Genomic DNA, 12,727 nt, shown 5'->3' on the forward strand with positions numbered 1-12,727 from the left:
CCAAAATTGATCCCTCATATTGATTTGGATCATCTTTATTATCGTCACTCACTTCCCTCAGCCACCTCTGTGAGTCCTCCAACCACCCCTTACATCACCAGTATTTTGTACCAGCAAAAAACTGATTGTACTATCCTGTTTAAAAAAAAAAAAGGTCAATATGTAAAATTGAAGGTTTTCAGGCTTATTTTTAGAAGGAACCTCTGGTTTGAGTCACATCATACTTAAACAGTGAGTAAGTGGATCATTCCTTATGCCTGAACAAGACAATAATATCTTAGCTAAAAAGAAAAAGATGGAGCTTCTGGGGTGAAACTCTTCTCTCCAGTGGCTGCAGCTACTGACCTTTTTGCTGCCCACACCTCTGGGCCTGGTCCTGAGACTTCTGTCGTCTCCACCTGGTGCCTAGGGAAGCACCTATTCTCCAGTCCATACCAACTCATTGTGGGCATGGCATACATTAACCTAGCTCAGGGCACAGACTTTTCTGGAGGCAGACTGATCTAGGACAGAGACAGGTATGAGGGAGTTCATTAGAAGGCTCTGTGAATCTAGAGTCTGAAATCTTCCTTTATCAGGAAGATCAGTCCTTGTAGAGGATCAGAGATGGAGGGGCCTCAGAATCACCCTTCAGGCCCTCCCTTCCAAGTTCCTTCCTAGGAATCAGATGATTTACTCTTTTAACAAGATGGCAGTCATCAGATTCCTGCTCATCGCTGTACATTACTCCCCTCTCTCCTTGGGTGAGGGCCACCACCTCAGAGTGAACAGGCCTTAGCTGCAGGATGTGCTCAGCTTTGTGCTGTGCAGATTCTTAGCCATTCCCCTCCCACAGCCCTCTGTTGTCATCGACCCCACCCCCACCTCCCCTGGTAGAAGGGCTTGTTCCTAGTCTGTAAGGAAACCTTGTACTATTCCCCTGGCCCCGCCAAATTCCCCTAAGGATACAGCCTCTGAACACAGAAGCCTGAGAAGCCCGTGGTCTCCAAATCTCATGTTTGGATGGGGAGAGAACAAAAAGAACATGTCAGTCTTGCAAAAATGTTATGCCACCACCTTACTTTAAAGAAGTTGCTTTAAAGAGTAAGATACTTTGAACAATGTAAAATTCAAAACTGCAGTGCAGTTTTCAAGCAAAGGAAACTAATATGAAAATACAGTAGACTGGAGGGAAGTGTTTGCATCAAATGTGACGGAGGGTTAATATAGTATTTGGAAAGCTTGTTTAGATATTTAAGAAAAGTAACCCATATTATATAGATGTGAACAGTCCACTTAAGACCAAGTATAGATGGCAACTGTGGTAACAGAATTCCATGTACATAATACTCAAATGCAAAATGGTGTCTCACTGTTGCTTTGATTGACACCTGTTACATTTAGGCAAAAATATCTATAAAATTCATTGCTGGAGGAATTGTTGTGAAACTAGTACACTCATCTACTGCTGGGGGTGGTATAAATTACCCATGAGATGTTATGCCCTCTCCTGGACTGATTCCAATCAAGGGATTCATCTCAATGAAATCGTTCAAAAGAAGGAATGACAGTTTCATAACTTTGGAAGCTGGGTGGTAGGAATTCATTACACTACCCTTCTATCTTTGCATATCTCTGAAATTTTCCATAATAAAAAGTTAAATTTTTTAAATGCTGCGTTCTTAATGAGTCTGTGGCAGTCAGTATGTCTGCTGAACTCAAAACTGAGAAAATAGATCAGAGATGCCCCAGCCCTTTAGTTCCTTCTGGAGAGACTGCACATCCAAATGTACAGTCTGTTAAACTGCCCTCAGTGAGGGTGGGGCATAGTGGGAGCCCTGAAGAGAGTGGGAGGGGATCCTGAGGAAGAGCTCCAAAGGTACCAGGAGGGACCCCTAATCCCAGTTGGGATACTGGCAAGCTTCAAAGGTAGAGAGGGGGTCTTTGACTTTAAGGGATTGCTAGTCCAAAGAAGGTAAGACCTTCCTGCTCTAAGGGGGCAAACATGCTTCTCAGTCTCAAGATGAAAGAGACATAAATGCTTTCAAATAAGTGCTTTGTACACAAAATGACGTACAATTAAGGGAGAATTCAAGTATGATAAGTGATATGTAGTTCTTTCCAATGTAGTATGTAGTAACACTCAAAGCCCCAATTACTTGTATTTATAATTTTTTAAACCTTTTAAGGTATGAAGGTAAATTTGATGTTGGATCGGTCTTTCCATTAATGGTTCAGATTTGTGTATGGTTTGGTCGTCCCTTGGAGAAGACTCGCTTTGTGGCCAAGTGTAAAGGTAAGCCTTGACCGGGACATGTCCCAGACACTGGTAAAAGAATGCCCCAGAGTTGTCGCCGCTTCCTGGCACCATTTTAGTATTCTGTGTGTGCTGTCTCTTCTCACCATTTGGGTCTGAAAGCAGGCAGAAGAATTTGAGGACCCAGGAGTCCCTTACCCCTGAGAATAGTGGCAAAGCCACTGGGGGAAGATCTGGTGGGGGTACCTGTGAACCCTGGACCCTAGAGGAGGTGCCTTTCCAGTCCCTAACCCTCCCAGCTGTGCCACCCTGGACTTGGCCTCTGCCCCCAGGTGAGTAACAACCCTATCCTCTTCCTCCACCAGCAATTCAGTCCTCTATCAAGCCAAGTCCCTTCTCTGGAAACATCTACCACATCCTGGGCAAAGTGAAGTTTTCAGGTAACTGGGCGCTTGGATTTGGGAGCGCTACTCTGTGGAGTGCTCACATCTCATGATGTGAGTTCATAGCCTCTGCTGGTGCTTTGCAGACCACTGATGCCTCTTAGACTCTCTCAAAAAACCCTCCCCTCTGGGTCTTACACCATAGGCTCCTCCAGTCATCCCTTTCAGTCAAGGTCCCAACCTTTCTCCAGGTCCTTCTGCTCTGCAGTGGAGGATCTGTTTTCCTGCCCCTGGATGAACCTGCCCAGGGCCTCTCCTCACAGCTCCTTGACTTCCTTGTTCTAGAGACTCACACTCCACCCGTCTTGAGCCATCCATGGCCTCCTCCTAGACCTGTCACCAGGAGCTACCCCAATGCTGAGCCTTCCAGCTCTGGATCCGTTTCTGCCAAAGTCTTCAAGCCTTCCACTTGCCTTCTCCTCCCCTCCGTTCAGTAAACCTGTTTATCAGCCTTTGACCCCTGCAGCCCTTGCAACCTGAAGTCTGTCAGTCCTGGGCTGGGGTTCAGGGAAGGTGTGAAAACAAGGAGCCAGTTAACTCAACATTGAGAAAGAGCAGAATGTTCCAGGGAAAAGGCAGAGCATGTGCTGTGGATGTGAGGCAAAAACAGGCACGTTTCAGGAACCAAAAAAGGTTTACTGTGTCTGGGTCCCAGGGGAGGAAGTGAGGGAGTGTGTCTGTTAGGGTATCTTTGGCAGTTATAACAGAAAACCCCAGCTCAACTAGCAGGTGTTAGCTACATAGCAAGAAGTCAAGAGGTCTGGCAGCATAGCAAAGCCAGTGAAGACCCAGGTAATATATGGCTTTTGTGTTCTTACATTCTTGGTGTCAGCTTTTCCTCAGGTTCCCACCCCTCATGGTTGCCAGGTAGTGCTGCAGGTCTAGGTGTCACATTCAGACACAACAGCTAGCTGATGGAAGAAGCTGGCTCTTCCTGTGGGTGTCTTTATCAGTTCCTCAGCAGACTTCTCTCATTGGCCAGGATCGAGTTGCCATTGCCCATGGGGAATTGGTATTGGAGGAAGAGGGGGATGCTGGGCAGGTAACCGGGGGTGTCTGCAGCAGGGAGCCACTGAGAGTTGTAAGCATGGAATCATCTGGGTTCAGATAGGAGAATTAGGTCGCAGAGCCTCTATAAAATAATCTCTCAAGGTCCTTAACCTTTGGCTTAATTTATGTTATTGAATCTGAAACTTTGGCCCCACTCTACAAGCCCCTTACTCAAGCCCACTTCCCTCAGGCTCTGACAGACCCCCACCTGCTCATCCCTCTCCCCTATCATCACCTCCTTTTCTTTTTTATTTAGACTGACTCTTGACCCCTTTCTTGTTAAAGGTAAACCTTTCTTTGTTTTAGATCTCTTTCTCATCATGCCTTTTTGGGGAACCTTACCCTTGTGTCTCCAGTATATTTTAGCCCCCAGCGCCTCAGCTTATAAACCCGATTACATCTTTCCTGTTCCCATGCATGTGTCCCTCCTGCAGCACTTGTACTGTTGAGCTTGCCCTCCTCCCATGGACTTTCAGACCTCAGCTGAGACCCACCCCCTCCACCTCTACCAAGGGAGCTTTCCTTGCTTCTCCTCAACTACCTCTTTCATAGGGGTGACCCCAGCCATTCTCTTCTTCTAATGACTGTGTAGATGTCTCCCACTCAGGGTCCTACAGTCTTTCAAATGCCACAGATGCAGAGTCAAACTCTTCTTCTCCCACTTGCAAACCTTTTCTTCCTCTTGTAGTCCCCTTCTGGGTTAATGGTGTCCACCTGATCACCCAATCAGCTTAGCTAGAAACTTACATTGTTCCTCCCTCTCTTACTTCATCCTTTCTAATTTGCTGCCAGTCATGTCAGTTCTCCCTCCTGCATGTCTTGTGAATCTGTCCCCCACAGCTGCACTAATCCAGTCTTAGTGTAGCCTTATCCTTTTGGGGCAGGGTCTCAGGGACTAAAGTGTTCTCCTTGCAGACTCTGAGAGGACCATGGAGGTCTGCCACAACACTCTGGCCAATTCCTTGAGCATCGTGCCAGTTTTGGAGGGACCCACGCCACCGCCTGACTCCAGAAGCACACCTCAAGGCAGCAGCGGGCAGCAGGAATGCTACCTCGTGTTCATAGGCTGCTCCCTGAAGGAAGAAAGTGTCAAGGACTGGCTGCGGCAGTCAGCTAAGCAGGTGGTTTCCAAAGCCCAGACAGACCTGGCACTGATATGACCAGACACTTCAGAGTTGTTGATGGACCTGAGGCAGAAGCCCCTCCACCTTCTCCCTGCTTTCTCCCCACTGGTTCACCCCTCACAGGCTCAGCCAGCGTTTTCAGGGACTCTGAGAGTGGGAGGAAGCCCCTGGGGCAAACTCCAGGCAGACTTGTTTTGCTGCCTACCCTGCGAGCCCAGGTGCTCAAAGCCATTTCCAGTCCTGCTTCCCAAGGCAGGCTGGAGTTATTATCAGATGGCTTAACCAGGACCTAGGTGAAACTTAGTTGTTTCATGTGGACCCTGGATCAGCTTAGTGTTCTAAACTCAAAAATGTCTTCTTAGCTGAACCTAATTCATAGGCTCTCCTGTCTTCTGAGCCCAGCATCTCCTGTACTTTGGTTCTCTCTCTAGAAAGGAAAAACAACAAAGATATCCTTAGAGTCCTTTGCAAACCAAGACTCCAAGCATAGACAGCAGTGATCCCGGAGGCCCTGGAGAGAGGTACAGGGGAAGAGGAGGCTTGCCTATAGATCCACACAAACATCTTTAGTCCAATACTACAAAGAAAAAAAATCCGGACTGGAGTTAAAATCCTTTCATATGCTGCTAGCTTTGGGTTCTAAGCCTCTTAGCACAGTCTGAGCTTAAGCTTATTCTAGAGCTCTGGAAATAGAGTTGGCTGGGGCCTGGGTCTTCTGTACATGCTCAGTTGGGACCTGTCTTTTATACTAAGGAATGGCTGCTTGCAGACTGGGTCTTTCTCAAACTCACTGGATAGACTCTTAAATGGTATTTGACTGTGAGACCTCCAGTTGTTCTTTTGTCTGCATGTCTGTCACTGGTGGGGCCTAGGATTGAGAATCTGCAAAGAGGCAGAAACATGCCTATTTGCAAATGCATCAGTCTCTTTTCTGCCGTTTGTTCCCCCCTGGCCCGCAGGACTCTGTGATGGGAAAGTGGTCTTCTCAAGGGACAGACAGGCAGGATATTGTATCCAGTCCATGACGATGCTTGTGCTTCCCTTTCTGGCATCTCAGTCATGTAACTGGCCCCCAGAGCCCTGAGCCCTCACCCTCCCGTGTACCCATCAGCTCTGTTGAAAACTGACACCTCCTTACATCTCTGCACAGAAGCCTCAGAGGAAAGCCCTGAAGACCAGGGGGATGCTGACCCAGCAGGAGATCAGGAACATCCATGTGAGTACCCTGCCCTGGGGGCCTAAGTCCCCTCAGTGTCCCAAGGATGTTCTTGTGCAGTTGTATCTTTTAGGATTCCTGAGTGAGGTGGCTGTTTGTAGGGCATGCTGGAGGTCCTGCTTCTCTCAGGCCACAGAGGGAAGCTGGGTAAAGAGAAACCTCAGCTCACCTGGTCTTGCAGCCTCAGTGAGAAGGACGGCGTGGCCTCTGGTGTGATGTGGTTACGAAATTGAGGAGAACTAGTGCCTGTGGGAGAAACAGGTGACATGGAGGTCTGTTTTGTCACCGTGTTCAAGCAGCTGCAGAAGTCCTTTCCTCCTCCCATTCCTCTGTCCTAGATAAACCACAGAGAAACCAGCGAGGTCCCAGGTAAAAACTCTAGATCCTGAAGCTGCTCATGGGCAGGTTGTGAAATCCTGAGGCCAGGACGAGAGGCCCTTTGAGGAGCCCTCTCAGACTCCAGGCTGACTCCCAGGCTCTACCCCAGTTCCCATACCCACTGAGGCCTTTTCCTGATGGGTTTGGGGGAAAAGGCTAAAAGGGACAGAGAGTCCAGGTCTCAGCATGAGCTGCATCACAAGTCCCAGTAATGAGCAGGTGGGGCAGGACTCTGGGCTTCCAGAAGCCCCTGCTGTGGATTTGAGGAGGGCCCCTTTATTCCGACTCCAGGGCCTGGGCATCTCTGGGTGTTCCTGCTGAGGACACCATGGGCACCTCAGAAGGCAGGCAGTGTGTGTTTCCCCAGAAGCACACCTTAAATAAGGATTTGAGCGCAGGTAGTTTATTTTGGAAGTGATTCTAGAAAACACTATTAGGAAAATGGGAAAGTAAGAGAAGGGAATCGTGTATTGTCAAACCAGTACCACTGTTGGCATCTGGGGCTTGGTCCCATTAATAATCCCAGAGTTCCTCCCTGAGAGGTGGGAGAACCTCTGTCAGTCATTGTTTGATGGCTGTTGTGAGGATGGTGTTAATTCCCTGGCACACCTAGCCTTCCACAGGGCAAAGTGGGCTATTTTGCTAGGGTAATAGGCTTGTTTGTTTTGGGGTGTTGTTTTTTTTTTGGCCGCACCACACAGCATGCAGGATCTTAGTTCCCCGACCAGGGATCAAACCCACGCCCCCTGCAGTGGAAGTGCAGAGTCTTAACCACTGGACCACCAGGGAAGTCCCTGTTTTTGTTTTTAATGAATGAGTGAATGATAGAAAATGGTCAGATAATTCTAACAGGACTCTTCTCCTACAGGTGAAACGCCACCTGGACCCCCTACCTGCAGGTTACTTTTATAATGGCACCCAGTTTGTCAACTTCTTTGGTGACAAGACTGATTTTCACCCACGTATCCTTGGAATCTGGGGCAGAGAGGCTGGGGGGGTGTGAAAACCTGGCTGTAAAGAGGGTATCTGCTAGAGCCATCATAGCCTAGCCCCTGGTGCCGGCTGGGTTTGGGAATACACAGCAAGCCACAGAGGCTGACTTTTCATTTTGTCCTCTTAGAGTCATTAAAATTACATTTATTCTTCATTCAGTGATGGCTGAGGTTACTCTGGGGGTTGTAGTTTAAATGCAGCTGTGGTGACATCCTGTGGTCATCAGGGAGTCATGATTTACAAGTTGGAGACTGGGTCTGATTACAGTAGTTAATTTGTGAAAAGGTGGATGGGGTGCTGCTGTGGGCTAGTGAAAGCTGAAGGGCTCAGTTCTTAGAGCTCATGAAGGGCCCTGTGTCAACCCCTGTCACATTCTTTGCAGCTGTGGTGCTGCCAGTATATTAAAAAAGCCAGTCAGGTACCTTCTGTGCAGGCTGAGCACTCACTACCTCAGTGTCCCCTACTTACCTGTCCACGCATTCCTCTGGCCTGGGCAGCTCCCTTGGCCCCAAGGCTCAGGGCCTTCTTCCTTAATGAGGTGCCAGTCATGGACCAGTTCATGAATGACTACGTAGAAGAAGCCAACCGGGAAATCGAGAAGTATAACCGCGAGCTGGAGCAGCAGGAGTATCATGACCTCTTTGAGCAGAAGCCCTAGAGGAAGAAGACCCTGGAGATGGATGTTTTAAAACGGGGTGTCTTAACCTCAGCTTTTCCAGAGGCCCCTCCCTAGAGGGGCTATCTTTGTTCTCCTTGGCCTTTGTGTGCTGGCTTGAGTGCATGTTGTCTTTATTCTCTATACAGCGCTGAAGAGCATCACCTGCACCACTGATTTGGCAGGGGAGGGGGGTCCTTATGGAGGATGAGCAGACAGGGGCTGCCCTTTGTGCGTAGCCGGCAGCCCAGGACCTCTGGGTCTCTGATAACAGTATTTTCTTTGGGCTGTTGCAGCAGTGTGTGAGGGTGGGAGGAGCATTTGGATTGCACAGAGTGGCTGCTGGGACATAAAGAATCCTGGCTGCCAAACTGTGGCCATGCCTGGGGGCCCAGGCCACCACAGGCCTTGGGCCTCAGACACCACCCCAGGAGAGCCTTTCACCCCAGTGGAGTGCCTGCCTCCCTGTTTAGGCCCCTTCCACTGAAGGCTTGGGCCCTGCTGACCCTGTGCCCAGTTCTAGAGGGAACAGCACAAGCCCTGGCCAATCCCAACCCACAGAGCCAACAGCTTGGGTGGAGATCAGCAGCTTATTCTAAAATGAGGGAATTTCCCTTACGGACTAAACAGAGGGGAAAGACTTGTTGCTTTCCAGAAGTATGTGGCTTTTGAATTGACACAACCAGCCCCCCTTGGGACTGGTTTTGAGCCTCCTCATGTCATCACTCTGGTTTACCTCATTTGGGGACGAGAAAAACTGCTGCTCAGGTCTCCCTGGTGACGCTTTGCCTCACTGTTAAGGGCAGTGTCCTGCAACTGCGTAGTCTTACGCCCAGGGTTCTGGTCACTTATGGGGCATCTTCACTTGAAGGGGGTTCAGTCTCAGCACCCATACCTCCCCTCAGTCTTGCCAGGGAAGGCCTGGTTTTCAGCCCAACCTTCAGGAATCTCATGTCTCCAAGCATCGTTGCTAGTCTTGTATTGTTTGGCTCTAGGGGACCAGGAATTTCGGAGAATTCCAATATCCAAGTTAGAATTCCTTCTAGTAGCTTTGTTTTCAGCTGGACTAAAAAGCAGAGGGGAATTTCAAGTGTATCCCTTGCCTGACCTCCAGAATTAGTGTGGGGAAGAGGAAGGTCGCAGGCACAGATACTTAGGTGATGTCTGTTAGGACTTCAGCGCCTCAGCTGCCTAGATTGTAAATGCTTTCTGAATTTCACGTATTTTTTTGCATGCCTTAGGAAGGAGCACATAGGCAAAACCAGCAAAGTTTCTAGTAATGTAGAGGGGTTTTTGAGAAAGGATCCTGGCGCAGAGGAGAGACAGAAAACCGATGGAGCACATGTAGTCTGTCACACAGAGTCCTGCATACAAGTAGTAAAGCAGTTGTTAAGGGCTTGTTAGTAACGTGTACTTATATTAGAAAAAAATTTTTCATTTGAAGCCAAATGAACAATACTCCAAATACCATTTAATAAGAACTCTTGCTTGAAGAAAGGCTTCTGAAAAGGCCCATGTGCTCCAGTCTCAGCTCCCAAAGCTGCTGGTGACAAGGGCCCAGGTGTGGAGCCCCATCTGGGAGCCCCTCACTTCTAGCTGGCCAGAGGCTGGGGTCCACAACGGGCCTGCCTCTGCTTCAGAATCAGTAACAGATGTTAAGTGCAATTGATGAAATAATAATGAGTTACTGTAGCTTCCTTTAGCTCTACCGAGCTCTTTTTAAAAACTCAAGCAGCCTTAGAAAAGGGAGCCAGGGGTGGGAGGGGGCGGGGGGCGGGGCGGGGGGGAGATGACAGGCCATCTCCTCCAGGTGGGTTGCTGTGAACATTTAAATGAAAGCTCTCTTTCTAGGAGCTTGAGCCATTTCCTGGCTGCTGCACAAAAGAGTTTTTAAAGAGGGGTCGGAGCCCGCCCATAAAAGTGGGTCTTAAACACTGCATGGGGCTGTACCTCCTGATGGTCTTGGTTTCTGACCATTGTCCATAGAAATGCTCTCTCACCAACTTGCCCCACTGTCCCAATTCCTCTCCTGTTAGAGGGGAAACTGTGATTACCTCAACTTGAATATGAAACTGTGATTGAAAAAAGTCAAAATGTTAAGTTTCAAAGCCAAAAAGGCAAAACTGGCTGAGGCTTCCATAGACACTCCTCAGCCTGCTTGGGAGTGTGAAGGGCACACTGGCGAAAGGGCATTCCTTGGGGCGTACTTGCAGTGCCCCTGGTGAAGAGGCACACTAGCGGTGCGCTGTGTGAGCTCTTTGAGGACTGAGGCCGGGAGGATGCTTCCTCCTCACACTGCCCCTTCTGTAACCTTTGGGGCCTCTGGGTCTTGGATGTGAAGATTAATATCCACTTGATTCCTCTGGACACTCCAGGTGGAGGTGTGGGGTCTTAAGACTGTCTCTAGAGGAAGGGCCATGACACTGTGTTTGAAATTTTGACCTTAGAAGTGGATACCAGAGATCCAGCCAAAGACATCAGGTTCCTAGGGATAGGCAGAAGTCCCCCAGGGTCTTACATGCTTTCTGCCCACTCTTCTATTAGCAGCTTCAGTTTTATATCACCCCGAGTGAGTGTGATAGTGTTGAAGTCGCTGAAGTTATAGGTTATTTTACATTTTGATGTGGGATTTTTCTGTTTTTGATTGGAAGGAGGCAGAAATTGGAGAAAAGGGATCACCCTAGGAAGGGGCCGCTGGCAAGGAGTGGAGTTGGCCCCACAGAATCCTGGGGGCTGTGACCTGAGGCCTGGACACCAGGCCTTGTGGGTCTCAAAAAAAAAAGTACCCTCCTAAATTCTATTAGGATTTCAGAAATTTTTTGCACAGTAATAAGCTCTGGATTTGCTCTTTGGGCTTGTCAAAAGGGAAAAGTTAACTCAAAGATTGTAAGCTATTAAGTATTCCAGCCATGTTGCTGACCTAGATGGATAGTTGTACCTCAAAAAGTAGGTGAGAAATAGCTTCCTCACTGTTCCAGGTTGTCAAATACTAATGACAGAAGAGCTCACTCACGTGCCAAAATTCACTTTATACTAGTTTTTCAGTGCTTTAATATTCATAACTTAAATTTTAAAACTCATATTTACAAACACTGCTGTAACTTCAGTGAAACAATTGTGTGATTGAAGCTTTTTGCTTATTATAGTATTTATTACACTACTTAATTCAGTAAATATATAAAAGTAGCCTTCAATTTATTTTTATATTATTTTCATGTTTTTTACCTGCAGTTGTGTATGTGAATTTATCTTGTTAACTGAGATGTAATACTGAGGACCAATAAACTTATCACTGAACAAGCAGGGCCTCCAGTAGTTGCCTGTTGTATTCCCAAAGTGTCCCTGGGGGTTCAGGAGGTGGCCTTCCCCCTGGGACTGGGGACCTCCCCGCAGTTTTTCCCCGGGACGCCTCTTTGCTGGGGCTGCCTCAGGAGGAATCCTTGGGAGTTCCACTCCCCTCCCCAGACCCCTGAGCGGCCGCGGAGAATACAGTTCATATGAGGAGACCACCGTGGCTTGTGGTGGGCACTCTCTGGGAGTCCCAGATCCCAAGGAGGGGCTCGAGGAAGCTGGCTGTGGGCACAGGGGTCTCGCGGAGCCCCAGAGATAAGCTGTCCCACCCTCACCCAGAGAAGCCGCATCCGCAGTCCCGGCGCTTGGCCTGCGGGGCACCCCGCCTGTGCCAGGCTGCCTTAGGAACCACTGCTTCACAGGCTGGTAGCTTGGTTTAATCCCGGCCAAAGCTCCGTCAGGTGGCCGCTCGTCCCGCTTTACAGTTGGGGGATGAGCAAGGCGTGAAGGGACAGTAGTTGGCTCGGGTGGCAGAGTCACTGCCCTCGCCGGGTTAGATCCGAGCACCCCTCCTGGCGCTCCCTAGGTCAGGCGGGCCTTGGAACTGCACGGTCTAAGGGAGAGGTCTGCCGGAACCCCCGGAGCTCTCAAGGACCCACCCCGTGCAGGGGCTTCTGTCATTTTGGAAAAAGGGCCGACTAAGGAGGGGCACCGCCGGCGTCCACAGAGACCCTGCTTCCTATCCCACCCTCAATGCAGGGGCCTCCGCACGAAGGAAGTGACCCACTGGGAAGATCTGGGAGCTGGCCTGAGGGGGAGGGTGCAGACTCCACAGGCAGCCTCCCTCAAATGGTTGGGAAGGTGGTCTTGGGTTTGGAGGCTCTATGTGATCGCAAAACTGTGCGAGGAGCCAAGAGAATTGGGGGAGGGGTCTTGGCCTCAGTACTATACACCCTCCTCAGCACCGGCTTACCCAGAGCCTCCCAACACGACCCCTCCCTCCCCGCTACGGCCCCCGACCCCCCACCCCCCGACACACCACCGCACGTGCCATCCTACAGGGCTTGAACCTTGAAGGAGCTCCTGTGCTTGCACTTCCCAGAAACCGCCAGCGTTTGGGGATTACCCCCAAATAATTGTCAGAGAGAAGGGGGGACAGTAAATGGCAAAGAGCTCCAGGACTGGATGATCTTTGAGGGCCAGGAGGACTTGGAGGCCAAGAAGTCCAGGGATGGGGAAAGGGGTCCTCCCCACCAGTGGCCCACAGTAGGGGCCAGGGACTACTGAACTGAACCCTGAGGGCATGCTTGACCAAGCCAGAGTCCCAGAATCAAGGAATCC

General features: G+C 49.5%; 2 protein-coding genes across 7 annotated transcripts in view; one reads left to right on the plus strand and one right to left on the minus strand.

Moving 5' to 3' along the window:
* DNAAF9 (dynein axonemal assembly factor 9) overlaps nucleotides 1-9,866 on the plus strand; it is a 148,436-nt gene extending 138,570 nt beyond the window's left edge. For 3 of the 6 annotated variants that reach the window (XR_016387882.1, XR_016387885.1, XR_016387884.1), the window contains 5 exons: nucleotides 2,169-2,275; nucleotides 2,602-2,676; nucleotides 4,645-4,850; nucleotides 6,004-7,409; nucleotides 7,986-8,012. Coding sequence is in view for 1 of the 6 variants with exons in the window: in XM_022592877.2 (XP_022448585.1) it covers nucleotides 2,169-2,275; nucleotides 2,602-2,676; nucleotides 4,645-4,850; nucleotides 6,004-6,069; nucleotides 7,316-7,409; nucleotides 7,986-8,098 (661 nt within the window). In the remaining 5 variants the exon portion in view is untranslated. Of the gene's footprint in view, nucleotides 1-2,168; nucleotides 2,276-2,601; nucleotides 2,677-4,644; nucleotides 4,851-6,003; nucleotides 7,410-7,985 lie in introns of those variants that run through there. The other 3 variants (XR_016387886.1, XM_022592877.2, XR_016387883.1) reach the window with 3 other exon arrangements.
* ITPA (inosine triphosphatase) overlaps nucleotides 1-12,727 on the minus strand; it is a 52,458-nt gene that overhangs the window by 4,423 nt on the left and 35,308 nt on the right. The window lies entirely within an intron of this gene.

The sequence above is a fragment of the Delphinapterus leucas genome, chromosome 15 (assembly GCF_059928025.1).
Source record: "Delphinapterus leucas isolate spDelLeu-1000000601 "Yukka" chromosome 15, BTC_Dleu_Yukka2, whole genome shotgun sequence".
Taxonomy (NCBI): domain Eukaryota; kingdom Metazoa; phylum Chordata; class Mammalia; order Artiodactyla; family Monodontidae; genus Delphinapterus; species Delphinapterus leucas.